The sequence below is a fragment of the Phalacrocorax aristotelis genome, chromosome 8, assembly GCF_949628215.1.
Source record: "Phalacrocorax aristotelis chromosome 8, bGulAri2.1, whole genome shotgun sequence".
Lineage (NCBI taxonomy): Eukaryota > Metazoa > Chordata > Aves > Suliformes > Phalacrocoracidae > Phalacrocorax > Phalacrocorax aristotelis.
In genome coordinates this window covers 11,793,981-11,809,754 of record NC_134283.1, presented here as the reverse complement: position 1 = coordinate 11,809,754, position 15,774 = coordinate 11,793,981, and the positions used below count along the sequence as shown (strand labels likewise).

General features: G+C 40.2%; 1 protein-coding gene and 1 long non-coding RNA gene across 2 annotated transcripts in view; one reads left to right on the top strand and one right to left on the bottom strand.

Annotated features, from left to right (window-relative positions):
- LOC142060985 (uncharacterized) overlaps positions 1–15,774 on the bottom strand; it is a 162,269-nt gene that overhangs the window by 3,899 nt on the left and 142,596 nt on the right. Inside the window, exon 2 of the long non-coding RNA XR_012661998.1 lies at positions 12,264–12,456. This is a non-coding gene — a long non-coding RNA (uncharacterized LOC142060985). The remainder of the gene's footprint in view (positions 1–12,263; positions 12,457–15,774) is intronic.
- The window catches only part of CHST8 (carbohydrate sulfotransferase 8), a 149,869-nt gene continuing 146,482 nt past the window's right edge, over positions 12,388–15,774 (top strand). The window contains exon 1 of the mRNA XM_075101402.1: positions 12,388–12,496. Coding sequence (XP_074957503.1) covers positions 12,388–12,496 — 109 coding nt within the window. The remainder of the gene's footprint in view (positions 12,497–15,774) is intronic.

The following is a 15,774-nucleotide window of genomic DNA, read 5'->3' as shown; positions in this document are numbered from 1 at the left end:
CATCTCCTGGAGCAGGCATTGTTATGCTTGTCTACATTACAGCAAAAAGAGGGAGGAAAGAACAGAAGTTTTGAGGCTGCGTCTCCCTTCCCTTCACTGAATGCAGAAGCTGAGAAGGGATGGAGTTACAAACTGGGTCTGATGTCAGATGCATCGAGTCAATAGAGTATATCCATTCCTATAGAGTATCAATGTAACAACAGGAACTTTCCCAGTGACATTTAATGTTCTCCGATATTTACAGCACACAAGTGTGCCTAGCAGCTAGTTGCCTTATCTGCTCTTTTAACAAATCTGACAAAAGGTCCTGCAAAATAATTGAATAACAGCAAACCAAATAGTAACATTCTGCCACTCCACTATCATTATAGAAATTATTTTAAAGAGAGTTCATGCCTATTCAGGATTCTCATTACAGCTCAATGTTCAAAATCCCCTTCTGTTTAAAAGGCGGAATACTTGCTCTGAAATCCACGTGTTTCCTCTGACTGCTCTGAAATTTGGAGTGTCTGAAATTCTGGTGCATAGTAGCATACAGATAAGGAACAACTAGAAGTGCATCACACATATGCGCCCCAGTTCCTTATACAGTGGCCATCTATCCTGGTTTAGGCTGGGATACAGTTAGTTTTCTTCCTAGTAGCTGCTATAGCGATGTGTTTTGGACTTAGTATGATAATACAGTGATGGTTTAGTTGTTGCTGAGCAGTGCTCACACTAGTCAAGGACTTTTCAGCTTCCCATCCTCTCCCAGGTGCACGGGAAGCCGGGAGGGGGCAGAGCCAGAACAGCTGACCCAAACTGGCCAAAGCGATAGTCCATATCATATGACATCATGCTCAGTATATAAACTGGGGGGGAGCTGGCTGGGGGGTGGCGATCGCTGATTGGGGACTGGCTGGGCATCAGCTGTCGAGTGGTTCCATCACTTGTTTTTCCTGGGTTTTGTTTCTCTCCCTCTCTCATTGTTTTCCTTTACATCATCATCATCATTATTATTTAAATTATTAAACTGTGCTTATCTCAACCCACAAGTTTTCTTACTTTTGTTCTTCAGATTCTCTCCCCTATCCCACTAAGGAGGGGGTGGGGGAGTGAGTGTCTGTGGTGCTTGGTTGCCGACTGGGGCTGAACCATGCCACCATTGCACTGGTGTCTCTGCTCCCCTATGTAAATGAAGACCTATGGTCCTTCACTGGATAACCTTGTGCTTCCCTTCTCACCTAGTCTTACAGTTACTCCAAATACCACCTAGTGAAACAGCCACATTTCTGAAGACAGACCATGTGTGTCTCCTTGGTGGCTCTCTTGGCAGCTATGCACTCCTTTCAAAGTACAACTGTGCTGAAGCTGCAGGTGGTATTGCACCCTTTCCCCAAAGCTGACCTTGCCAAATGCAAAACTTTCAGAAGCCAAGGAGTGCAAGGGTAGGGCAAATGCTCACCACCCAATGTAAGTAATGCTCCGGTATAACTCTGATAAACATACCCTCATGCTGCCTTTGACCAGGTACCACCTACAGCTCAGCTTGCTTCCCCAGGAAACTCCTGACCACGTCACAGCTCTGCGTCTCTGCAAGTCCACCAGCTTCCACATGTACTACCACTCACTCGTCATTACACAGAGCCATTTCACTCTTCTTTAAGTGATGGCAAAGCTTGCAGAAGGGCTTCTTTCCTTTGGTCCTGCATGGCATATGAGCTGGAGGGGCTCAGTCCCTGCTTCAGACCTGCCAGCCCATCCAGACAGCAGCATGTCACAGCTATACCTCTGCACACCCAGCCAACTAATCCTTCAGCACTCAGTGCAGCTTCCCTTTATACACTGCAGTAATGTTCCAATTCAATTAGAAACAAAAATTCTATTTAATTTTGTTTAGAAATTGCACCTCAAAATAAAATGCAAATACTTGTTTCAGTTTGCTTTGCGATATATCCTGGGGGAAAATTTTCTTTTCCCCTGAAAAGAAAATGTAAGAGCCATTTTAGAGAAGAAAAAAAAATAGTTTTCCAACTAGATCTACTTATAGAATATGCCCTTTTAATTAGCTGCTGGGTTTCAACTGCCCAAATCAAGAACAAGAGGAAATAACTTATCTCTAATATACAGGCATAGTCTAAGTGAAAAAGTACCTTGACTAAACAGTTGGTGATCTTTCATTAGGGAGAAAGCATTTGTAAAATTTCGTAAGAAACAAATTAGTCACCGTGGCTAGAAGGATTAAGTATTAGGTGAAAATAGTCAAATGTACACTGTTACCAAAGTTGCTCAAGTCAATAAAGGAACCCACTCCACTGTCACAGCAAAATGTTCCATTTCAAGGTTACGAGGGCTATTTTCTTCTTCCTGAAGTAACCATAGTAGCATCACAATGAACTACAGAGACTGTGAGCCAAGAAGTTGTTTACTTTCTGCTTTTGCAGAAATTTCGCTGTGTTTTGTTTCCTCAAGTGCAGAATTAAAACCACCCTCGCTTGTGACAAAGATTTTTAATTCCTAGCTTACAGGGACCATTTCACAGTTCTGTTTTTCTTGCTTGCTTATGACTCCCAGACAAAGAACCTCCACTTCAGTTACTTTTATCTTTTAGGAAAAGGAAACAGCATTGAGGAATCATGAATCGCCACACTGTATTATATGAACCATGTTACATATGGCACAAAGTTAAGCTGTAATGTTGGAGGACAGGGCCCCACATATACATAAAGCTACTCAAAATTATTGTTATAAAAACTATTTAAACTCTCATGATATCAAGAGGTTTGGCATGTGGATAAAACTTTTACCCAATGGCTATGAACATATTGTTTAAGTTTACACACATATATAAATATATATATATGTGGTTGGATGGGGCTTTGAGCAATGTGGTCTAGTGGAAGGTGCCCCTGCACAAGGCAGGGGGATTGGAACTAGATGATCTTTAAGATCCCTTCCAATCCAAACCATTCTACGATTCTATATATAGAATCATATATATACATATAAGCAGCTTATAAAATCTTTTCGGTTTTGTCATCTTTTTCTCCTTAGTACAACACAACTAAAACTGCACAGAAAAATTAATTTATGAAAGCAAACTCCAATGTACACTTGCTTTATACTGACATAAAGGAGAGAATATTTCTGGAGTAATTACTTTTTTGGTACCTCTGGAAGCCCATCTTTACTCCAGGTGTGTCATATTTTCTGAAAGAAGGCATTTTTATTTGGAATAGCCAGGAAACCTATAGAAGAGACGAATGAAGAACCTTCAGAGATGTGCAACCATCACTGTCATATGATGGTGCAATCATCTAAAAAAAACCTTTAAAAATGTGATAGTTACTTTAAATAGAACAGAAATTGAGGCAAGTGGAGGGAAAAGGAAGCATTTCAGACCAGTGTCTAACTAGAACCAAGTGGGCACCTGAAAAACTAGGAACCCTTCCACTGTATTTCACTGCATTCAGCAGAGATTTCCGTATCAAATATTTTAAGTGGGACAATACCCCTATAAATCCTTCTGCCAGGCAGAGCCTGGGAGGGCTTGGTTGCCTGCCTGCGATATCTGCCATGCAAATTGTGTGCCTTCCACTCTGGTGTGGAAGAAAGCTGGACAAGTTCATTATTGACACTCACTATTTACACTGTCACTGTACAGCTCCTGTGAGATGTTAATTTAAAACAAAGTAAAGAAGACTCTTTTAATTTCAAATGTGAACTGCTTTAGAATTATATTTTAGTTTAGGAATAGTATTATAACCCCTTGAGGATCTTGGAGAGGTGTGTGTATTAACTTGCTAAGGACCTGCTGCAGTACTGAGGAGATTAGTAACACATGACTCCTGCTACAATTTGCACCCAGAAAGATAGGAAAGAAATCTTCTCAACTTTGAAAGGATTATTGTGGTTGTTTACTGAGTGCTCTCCCTTTGGTCTTAAATTGTAGATGAAAGTGGAAACCAGAAGTGCTCGCCTTGTATTGCAATATGTAATGGAAATGAGAGGAGCAGCTTTAGCAGCTTTGCCGGGGGTTTTGGAATGGGAAAAAGGGGTCATATGTTATCACTCTGACTTCAGCCACATAAAACAGTATCATAGCTTTTTGCAGTTATGCCGTAATTCAGGTTTTGGCATGTTATATGGGTGACCATAGCTTCTAGCACTGTGCAGGTCCAAAGGACAAAACCGGTGTACATAACAGAGTAGAACTGGACCCACTGATACCCAACAAAATGAGTTTCCACCAGAATAAAAGAAAGCCTCTAAAGCCCCTTTTCCCCACTTTTTGCAGTATATGGGTTTGTGTCTATCGGAGCAAAAGAGGATCCTATAATTTTCAGGCCTCTCTTCATGTTGAGAAATCCCCATTTTGCATAACTGGAGGAGATGCTGGAAGCCAAGATGCATAATGACCGGTGACTGGAGAATAGAATAGAGCTGTTAAAAGGCAGTACGTTCTGCCTAATTTCCTACAACACTGATGATGTGCACTGGGTGGCACATAGTGGTCACATAAGTGATCAGCTCAGCATTCAGGATCACTGGGACACAGAAGAGACTAATTAAGCTGCAGGGAAGAAGAGGTACCACCTCATCAGGTGGGTCAGTAGCTCCGATTCACCTGAGCGCCAATTCCTGCCTCTGCAAGTGGGTGTTAGGAACACTGAGAACTCAAAGTAGTGCTGCATAAAATCACACAAGGCAGGTATGCTTTTGCTTCTTGAATTCAAACTGCTAAACTGGTCTGTGCATCTGGCAGCATTGACAGTGGCTCAGGACACACCCATTGGAGCTACCTGGGTGCATGGGTTCTCCATCATCCTTCGGACAATGGCTGGCATTACAAAGGGTTGGAAGGCTGAGCCACCTCTCTCTGTTCAAGTATTTAACTTCTGATTTCCAAGGATTTGCCAGAGTCAAAGGAACCTTTAACTTCCCTTGTGATTTCATTGAAGCATATTTAATTCCTTTCCCCATATGAAGGAAAAATATAAATCCAGATTTTTTCCAGTAAAGAATTTGGGGGAGATTTCAGGGAAAGGGCATTTTGCACAGATTCAACTTAAAATTTCTTATTACACCCTTCTTCAAAATACATATTTTTTGTTGTTACACAAAGATGAACATAGTTACAGACAAAGTTAACATCAGCCAGACAAAATGTTTTGAACCGAAGTATCAGCTGGAAACAAATTTTTTCTTTTCAAATCTCAGGGAAAAATCAAAGGTTTTGCTCTATCGATACACGAGCAAGAATATAGTGACAGAAAATCCAGCACCCAAAGATGAATGTTTGGTGAATGGAAGCAGCCACAGGATTAATAGTTTCCTACTACTTTCTATGCTAAAGAGCCAGAGGATTTGGGGCATAATACCGGGGATTCATTTGCATTTCCTATTTCCAAGAAGAAGTGCTGACAGCTACAGAATAATATGATTTTTAATATCTCTACTTCTAGTACAGTGCCTGCATTTGTAAAACCACTATAAAAACTTAGTTTTACTGGTGAATACGAATAATGTTTATAAATCCCTTTTTCTTCTGTAAATGCCATGACAAGCCTGATCTAAAAGTCAGGGGTAAAGCAGAGAGTGGACACTTGAGTGATGGGAAAACTTAGTGTCCTGTGTTTGAAGACCTTTCGTCTCTGTAAGCGCTTTGAAGCAGGGAAATGCATGCTTGGCTCATCTTCAGAGATGAGAAGCAGCTGTTCTTTACACAACTCATAGAAACACAGCTAATGTGTCTAGAAGTAATAATTTTAGGAATAATAGCAAATCTTTTTCTAGTAATACTATTCCTTTTTTTTCTATTCAGTTAATTGCCCAGAGTCACTATCCAGTCTCTAACTATATTACACAATCTAAGTAAAATTATCTTAATAATGCATAAAGTGCTCCATTGCAGCACCCTTGCAGCAGACACAAAACAATATCCAGTAGAAGACAAAAATCCATCACAGCTCCCAGCTGCCAACAGCTCCCAGTGAACTTCCCCAGATCAGCTAAGAGAGTGCTGAATTTTAATGTGGTTTTATTTCTGTCAGGTAAAGATTGACTTATGAAAATATTTCTGCATTTATAAAAAATCATCTCTTTGAACTGGCAATACCACCAGTCAATTCATGCCATTAACTAAGGACAGTTTGGCAAAGACAATAGACACTGCTGAGGCCGTGCCCGTGCAGTGCCACAGTTCTCTGTACAGAGAGCCTGAATAGTGCTGCACGGACCCGTACCTCCACAGAGAACTCCACAGCACCATGCAGACATCCCAGTTCGCCTCCCAAGAATGGTATAACCACAGAGTGGGAGCCCCTGCCCAAGCTAATCTCTGCTGCTTAGTACCTGGTTATTCAACAGCACACAAAGCACCTGGTGGAAACTCATCAATCCCTGCTTTCAACAGGCAAAGACACTTGCATACTGCTGCCCTCCTTTGAATAAACAGTGGGCTTTAACTGTGCTCTGAACCAGCAACCTGCTATCAACTAAAGGAATATCAACTAAATCTTGCACAGCATGAGAAATGAAGTGTACCATGTACATGTGAACTAGGCATTTACATTCATTCATAGGTGATTTGTAATTTTCCAATTTAGCAATCAGTAGATGTTTGCAAACAACTTGGGTGTTTTGTTGACTTGCTGATGTATATGGTAATGTAAACCTGATGCTGGCATTAGTTTGCGTTCCTTGATTCACCCGGAGCTGCATCGGCACCTTGCAGTGAAATCCCAGGAAGGGAGAGTATAAAGGTGCCCTGCAGTGGGCAGGAGCCTTAACAGGGTCACATAAGAAAAAAGCCTCTTCCATTCTCATCTTGGCACAGTTCCTTTCATCTTCAGGCTAATTTAGCTGGGGTGGTCACCAACTATCCGGGGTAGTGAAAGCACACCAGTACCCAATTACACAGGTAGTCACGTAGCTTGGGTTCTGCAGCGTCTCTGTGAGAAGCCAAGAGAGAGAAATGATGGGCTGTAGTTATCTTGTGTCCTCTGTCCCTCCTGTTTTCTGTGAGTGACCGTGCTCTTGGAAAGCAATTGTTAGTTGTGCTGTTGTTGTGGTTCAGCCTCAGTCGGCAACTAAACACCACGCAGCCACTCGCTCACTCCCCCCACCCCTGTGGGATGGGGAAGAGAATCGGAAGAGCAAAAGAACTTGTGGGTTGAGATAAGCACAGTTTAATAATTACAATAAAAAATAATAATTATAATAATAATGATTATTATAATAATGACAATAATGATAATAAAACAAAATGGAAAAGAAAAAAAAAACCAGAAACACAAATGATACAGCCGCTCACCACCCGCCGACCGACGCTGCCCGTCCCTGAGCCATGATTGCTTCCCTCCTCCCCCAGCCAGCCCCTCCCAGGTAGCATACTGGGCATGACGTTACATGATATGGAATATCCCTTTGGCCAGTTTGAATCCGCTCTCTTAGCTGAGCCCCCTCCTCTCCCGGCTTCTTGTGCACCCGGCAGAGCATGGGAAGCTAGAAACGTCCTTGACTAGTACAAGCACTACCCAGCAACAACCAAAACATCTGTGTGTTATCTCAACATAGTTTTCAAGCTAAGTTCAAAACATAGCACTATGCCAGCTGCAGTGAAGAAAATTAACTCTGTCCCAGCTAAAGCCATGACAGCTGTGAAAGCTGCATACCCTGACATCATGTTTTCCTAGGAAAGCCAATCTCAGATATGCTACCCACATAAAAAGAAGGTGACCTCAACTAAAGATTGACAGACCTTTTCCTGGGGGCAAGTTATCCTATTGCTTTGCTATGCAAGGTGGTTTTTCTTTTACCTTCTTTTGAAGCATCAGCATGGCTACTATTAGGGAAAGATCCAGTTTTAGATGAACCAAAGGCAATCCCAAGTTTCTACCTAAGAATTACATCATGCCCTCAGATTATTATCTTATCAATGCCGTTCTTCACACAGACTTTTTAGCAGGGAGGGAAGAGAATGTCATGTCCACAAAACTCATGAATGAACAAACAGCCGTGTGCTATCAGACACAACCCTGCAGCCTGGCTGACCCATCTCAGATGAGGAATAAAACAAGAGAGATGTTGGTAGAAAACTGTGTCTTTGTCTTTCTTGGACTGATCCATTATCATAATGTCAAATTGCTCACAGTAAAAATGTTCAGCCATTAGGTTTGCAGGGAGTGATTGGAAAAAGCAGACCTACAAAGCACCTCTTTCAGTGCCACTCTTGCCAATAGATATAAATAAATCTTTCCCATCATATTGGTTTGCAGTGTCTTTCAGTACTGCTTGGGAGCAGGGGGGGAATCAGTCCTGCTTCTGTTTAAGTAAAAGATGTGCTGCCTGAAAATTTTTCTATAGTATTAAAATAGTTTCCACAAATATATTTGGATTATTTTTACCTAAAACCATACACCTTTTTTCCTTAAAAGGCTTGCTTTAATGGTGCAACATCTATTCTCCTACCCAATGCTAATACTTCCTCACCTCACAATTCATAGGAGTACTGTGGTGATTAATGAATGTCTTTGAACTGCAAAGTGCTATCTGAGTGCTAATTATTATCCATGCATACACATACTTCAGCTGCTTTCAAGGGCAGGGCATTCACATAACATGTTAATGGGAAACCTTAGAAAAACATATATTGATACCTATGAGTTTTATCCACCACAGAAATGTATAACGGAAGAATAAATTAGAAGGTAGACGTTTCAATTCATTATTGCACGTTCTAGTGAACTGCTCTCCATCTGTTTAATAGGTGCAGGGCAGCAGAAAATAGAGTTTAGATTGGAAGCTGCTTGCAACCTTATCTTCTTGCACTTTCCATAATACTAATAAAAATTATACAAATATGTTATGGCCTATTGTGAGGTGCACAGTTAAAGTATGTGACTGCAAATCCAAAGCGTAAGTTGAAGGCTATGGATTCATCCAAAAACTGCCTCACACGTGATGGGACTCTGCATGGGTCAATCCAAAGCTCCTACATAGAGCATCGCTCTCCCTCATATACCTGAGGAAATATTGCCTGAAGAAACTGTTAGCTGATGGTCCACTAAGGTTTTTGTAGTTTTTTATCTGATCCATTTAAAAAATTATATTATTTGAGTTTAACAATATTTTCAAATGTTTACTTAATGAGGATACTTCATTCACATTTATCAGTCAGTGCTAACTGCTTTCAGAGTTCCTCTGCTCCTGTAACTAGGAACCAGCCTGGGAGGGCTCAGAAAGCACATGCTCAGCATGTATAAAACAGCCATTCCTATTTACCAGGCTTGCTCTCCTAGAACACGTTAATTAAAGTCAACTGAATGCAAAAATAATTACAGGGAAAAAAGGAGGGGAAAAGCCTAGACCCATAATTTAAAGATCTCTGAAGTTTGTTGAGAGGTAATAATTCTGTTGAGAGGAAAGAGGTTCTTGTTCTTTTTCTTTCTTGGACTCCCTCTGTATTCACTGCTTGCAAAGACATGTAATGGCAACAGGCAATAAGCAGCACTCTTTCTTCAGATTTATGCAAGTATGTGTGGCCTTTTCTTCTTTCGATATATGCCTTCATCTAGCTTTTGTTACTGTTGCATCTTAAGGCGTTGGGAAGACTGCTACTGTACCATTTCTTGCACTAGTTAAAAACTGGCTAGGGATCTTCTTTCTTGATGCTGCCTCTACTTCAAACAAAAACATTTCAACAAATCAAAACCAGGGAAAACTATTTAGCATTTTAAGCTAATAATAATTGTTTTAGAAACCCATATTTGCTCAAGGGTATAATTAATTCAAAAAATTACATTAAAACTCAGCATTAAGCAAATATAAAACCTTTTGTTATTTGGGAGTGGATGTTTTTAAGCTGCTGTCTCTCAAATTATGGTCGGGCATCTCTTGCCAGCTCTCTACCCCACCAGCTGCCAGGGCATTCCCAGCAGAGAAGGGCAGCACCACCGATACCAGCCTAGGGGCTGGGAGACCCTTCAACTCTCTGCTCTGTCACAGCCTTTCTGTATAGTCTTGGGCAAGACACTTGCCTCACACCTGTCCTGTAAAGCTGGGGTAGTAACATCCTCCTCCCCACAGGCAGAGAGTGTAAATTGGTTACCAAAAGGGAAATGTTTATATTAAGCAATGAAATACAATTCTTAGAAAGCTCCAACTGAATGGTTTTACAAAACAATGCTGTGATTTTGGTGTTGTACCAGCCTTGCCACAGGTGGATTTGGTTTGAAGGACCCATTTACCCAAACCACTGACTATGTAGTGCAAACAAGTTCTGTAGTGAACCAGACAAGAGGGTGGTTCATGTTCCCTAATTGCTTATAACAGCAGTGTTTGGAACTTAAACAAAGTTGCTTTGAAGGTTAATCCTCCTTCCCTAATCTGACTCCCTTAGGGCTTTAAAGTTAGCATTTGACCCCTAAATATATACATATATCTATAAAATAAATACATGTGCAAGAAGTCCACCATACTACATACACATGCACACAACAGGCACAGATGGACCTGCACAAGGACCCATAAGGTTTTGGCTATGCTAGTGCTGAAAAACTTAGCAACATTTTCTTTTAGTTTTACTTTTAAAGGCATAAGAAAGGTTTAAGGCAAAAAAAAAAACCAAAAAAAAAAAACCAAAAAACCCACAGTTAATGTCTGCCACAATTTTAACAAAAAAAATAAAGCTGAATTTGCCTATAGAGAGAACTTGGTGCTCTGCATTCATTTAAGATACAACCATCCACCAGTGTTCCTGGCCTGGAGCTCCAGCTACTTTACATACTGAATAAACATAGTTGCCATTAAATAACCTTAGCAATCAGAGTCACAGAAATTACTTCATCAGGACTGCACAGCTAGTGCTCTTTGTTGATGCACTTTAGAAATTACACACTGCAGAAAATTAAAAACCTGCTATGGAAATCATGAAGAGCAAACAAGTTGCCCCTGACACCAAATATTCCAGACACATTGAGAACAAATCTTTAAAGTCTTTTCCTGGCATAACTACTTTGAATCATCATCTTTCCACAACCCATTCTCCCTGCAAACTACTGTTACACAGTCTTTCTGTACTTAAAATCTCCTTTGTAAACAAAGGCCACCTTCAAAAACTTTCTGTTAGACCAGGTCGCATTTGCGATTAGAAATATGAGAAAAGCAAAGTGATCGCCACCCGTGCGACCTGTTGCTGTTCTCTAGTCTGAGCCCTTGTGCTCAATAATTTGCTGATAACAAATCCGGTAACATTTTTGGGAACCAGTTCCACTGCCCGTGCTGTGTTACTGAAAAATGCAGGACCACCACAGTTGTGTGGCAGAAGCATTTATTTTCATTAATAAAGCCAATTGGCACCTCTAATGTTTTTTCTCTCTGGTTCCCATTCTTTCATTTGTTCACTTCTTAGTATCTTACCAGAACAGACATTGGTTCCATCGGGACTATTCACGGGCTTAAAGCAAAGTATTTGCCTTAGGGCTGTGCTCAGCGAGGGGTTTAGAATGACACACAACATGCCTGTCTAGGACTAGGGCTGCTGCTGTTTCACTGGGACTGCACCTAACAGCAAGTGTTAGGGCGAGCAGTGAGAATTCACTCACCCAGTGAACCGAGCCCAGAAACTCACTGGGAGTTCCCAGGGGAGGAAGGGCAGCAGAGCCAGTCACTCCTGCAGAGAGGGCCCGCTTGCTGCCCATGCTTTCTTTTCTCATGTTTTCTGCAAGCCAGTAAAAGGAGGTCCAAGCACTGTGACCAGTATTCCCCTCGGAAATCAATATGCCTGCAGAGCTTTTTCAGGAGGCGGCATGGTGACCTGTGGTGCACCGTTTCAGTTTGACTGTTTTTATCAAGGGTGAGTCAAGCAGCTGCCAGTTGTTCATCCTTCCTCCCATGTTTGACATGCAAGGTGCAGCTCTTGTGATCATTTCCCCCACATTATTTCACTTTATAGTTTTCATATTTTTTGGTGGAAAATAAAAAGTGATGCATGCTTCATATTAAGAGGGCTTTCTGTGCAAATTGCAGCCATGGCACGATAATTTTTCCCAAACTGCACTTTTTAACACTATTCTACATTGTCTTTTCAACATGTTAAAAACAATGACATATAATTAAACACAAATTGATGGGGCAGAAATTGACTGAATAACTGCAATTAACTGTACCAAAGAAATACTAGAGAAATCAGTTATTTGGTCTAAACAAGGACTCAAATCTACTAATCTGCACTGAAGAAATAAATGCTCTATATGTTAAGTTTTAGGGGTTTTGTTTTATACCTCTTGTAGACGTATTGCGCCAGACTTCCAGATGAGGGGACGAGACTATGAGTGAAGAGTGCCCTGGAGATTGCGTGCAGTACTTTTCCTGGGTCAGAACTGGATTGATCTGAGAACAATAATTATGAGGCTGACATGTATGTTCTCCTTCATCTTGCTGTTTGGAGCAGCTGGGCTCGTTGTCTTCATTCACCTGCAGGATCCAGAAGAAATAGTTCATCAGCAGACAGCAGGTTAGCATTCCTATTTCTGTTTGACTCACTTGCTTTTTCATGTTCAACAATTTGTACTTACGCCTTTCACATGTTTTACATATTTCACAGGGGTTACCTTAACAAAGGTAATTTTTTAAATGAAGGCTATTTTGAAACTAATTAACAATTTCGTTTTAAAAAAAAGGGAGTTTGCTTAAAAAACAGTTCCAAGAACCAATTAACTGATTATGCAGGGATCTTTGCCAAGGTGTTCGGGGTCCAGCTGCATGGAGTTAATTTTCTGCTGAAGTTGAGACCAATTTCTGCTACCAGCTATACCCCTATAAATATGAAAATGAGAAATATTGCCAAAAGTTAATTTCCTGCAAATACATGCCTCTGAATCCCCCTTTGCCTGTATATGGTGTTCAAGGTGTCACGAAGATGCAAAATAAGAGATGCATAAATGAATTATGCAAGAAACATCAAATACTTTGGGATGCATTCCTTTAATGCGCTTAACTTCCACTAAACTTTTCATAACTTTCATTCATATCCACACCATCATCCTGTGCTACTAACTTTGGACTGTGAAGAGCCACAAAGACTGCATCAGTGTGAGAACTAGAAAACTGTGGGCTCAAATAGTGGTTTCCTTTTAAATGAGGGGCACACAAGAAGTATGAAAAAGCATAGATCTCTTGATTTACTTACAGTCACTTTGTCTTTGACTAAGGCCATAATGAAGGCTGATTTGGAGCCTAGACAAATGTCAGTGCAGTTACTCCCGCTCATAATAATGCCCTTGTGCACTGAGGTTTGGTCACTGTGTTTGCTTTTATATGCACTGAAATTCTCCTTTGACTAAATATGTGCTTTATAAAAAGTCTATTCAATTGACATCTTCATTGTACAGTGAACACGACTGTATATATTTTAAAGTATTATTAACATTTTTAAAGGAGCTGTACCCTAATACAGAGAACTCTTAAATAATTACATTAAGTGCTAATTTCTGTGTCCAGGTTTATTAAGTGCTTATTTCCATGTCACTAAACAATCTATACTTTAATATGGTTATTATTTAGTCCAACTGCACACCATTTTTGAAAGCAGCCACTCAGCTGAAACTACAAAAATAATGATTCATCAGTGTTATGCAAAGCAGAGAATTAACCAGCCACTTCAGTGTTTTGCAATTTATTTTTGCATACTTAGATCCAAAGAGTTTACAGATTAAAACTGGCGGTACTGGCCACATTCGACTGAAATTGGCCAGTAGATTGGGGGTGAGGGGAAAGACATATGGACAGCAAATGCAGGCAGTACTCTAATGCACCTAATATTGTGTAACTTTACATTGACAAGTTAATTCTTTGCTCCTGAAAGAGAAGGAGTTTCTAGTGTCTCAAAACCAGTGCTATTTCTTCTCCATTTTTTCATTATTGGTCTCTCATCTTGACCTATCGTACCCCTGTTCTCTCTACCATAAACCTTTGGAATGCCGTCTGCTGATGGCAGTACACTGTGAAGTGATTTCTGAGAGGGATGTAACTGTAGAAGGGGATCTTAAGCACATTTAAATAAAAGTTTGAACAGAGCTCCTACCCCCCAACAGGGAAACTCACTCCGTAACATACGCGATTGCTGTGGGCAGGGTTCTGCATAGCTAAAACATGACATCCCAACGATGCTATTACTGCCAAAGATGTGCAAGCAATTGCTCAATTCTCACATTCAATTACTATTTATGTTAATAGGAACCAGACTTTACCCTTGAGTAAAAGGTGCTCAATACAATTACTCTTCTTTCTATTTTCATGTGTGTTAAGTGCTTTCAGCTCCCAGTGGATTCAAACTCCTCACATCCCCTGCTTCTGAAAATGATACCAGTTATCACTAAAACACACAGGAAAAAATATCCATTCATTTCATTAAAAAGACAGGTAGGCATGTTTCATCACTAGACAGTCTTCTGTGAAAATCTGTCAATCACAAGTGACATTTTGGCGAGCTGAGGAGGATCCTTCCCTCCCCCTGTTCTGGGTGTTTCTCCTTAAAAGGGCCTGTTTCTAATGGAGATCAGCCATTGCTATCATTTGCTTGTCTGATTGCTCCCTCAATAGAATCGAATAAATACATGTGTCATTAAGCTAACAGATTCAGATAACAGATTCTTCATGGCAAAGTTTTATTTGATTAGCCATTGCTTTTGTATTTACCACGTAGTTACTATGTAGCAAAACATATTTGCCAGGCTCAGAATCTCATCAGGAAAGCTGGAGAAAAATTCAGTAACATCTATTTTCCACTGAAAAGCAGCATAGGATAATTTTGCATTGTCCAAAAGGACATTTTTTCACTGTTAGTACACTCAGTCATCTTTAATTTAAGATAGTACAACTTATGAAACAAGATTAATAAAAATACTTCGGTACTTTAGTTTTATCTGTCTGTTCCGGAAATTGTTCTTGATTGTTCTAGTCCTAGCAAGCATGATGGTGAGACCTTGATGTACTACTTAAACCAGTATAAAATCCACAGTCATAAAACTTTAAGTAATGCTTACATTACTTTCACCAAGCAAAGTACTCCTGACAGTAGCTGTTTGTGTTGATTTGTTACTATTCATTTATTCGTTCCCTGTGCTTCACATTGCTACCTAATTGTGATGCTGTACCGAGAAAGCAATATCAAAGTAATTTTCCACAACATTAGTTACAATTTTCTTCTGATCTTTCGAGTGAAACAATCCCATCCTGTTGGCTTCTGTGAGCATATAAACCTTGATTACATTTATCTGTTGGAAACCAATGCTTACAAAGTATAGGTGCCCAGGATAGCGGGTGCAGAGCCTTTTTCACTGATGGACAAACATGCTGTCTGTGTAGTTTTATTTATATAATTCACATCACTTTCAGCAGATATAAGACAGACAGCCATTTAGGGTGGGCAAAACAGATTTCCCAAGGCAATATATTAAATTCAGTAGATATTCCTGTGGTCATTAAAGAGACAATAACTTCACTTGCAACAGTAGTTTTCTTGGCATCTATGCAGAGTGCTATTACTACGGAGAAAGCAGGATAAAGCAGGATAAAGCAGGATAAAGCAGGGGTGTGTGTTGAGAAGTGGTATGAATGACAGTCATACACCGTACAGAAACATAACGCTTGTCTAATAATTCTCCCTGTATAATTATATAAACTTGGCTTCTGCAGTGATCGTTCCATTATTCTAAAACAGACACAGTAAATGATTTGTTTTGGGTAAGTCAAGCGCATTTGCACATGGTGTTCAAGAAAAATTTAATATAT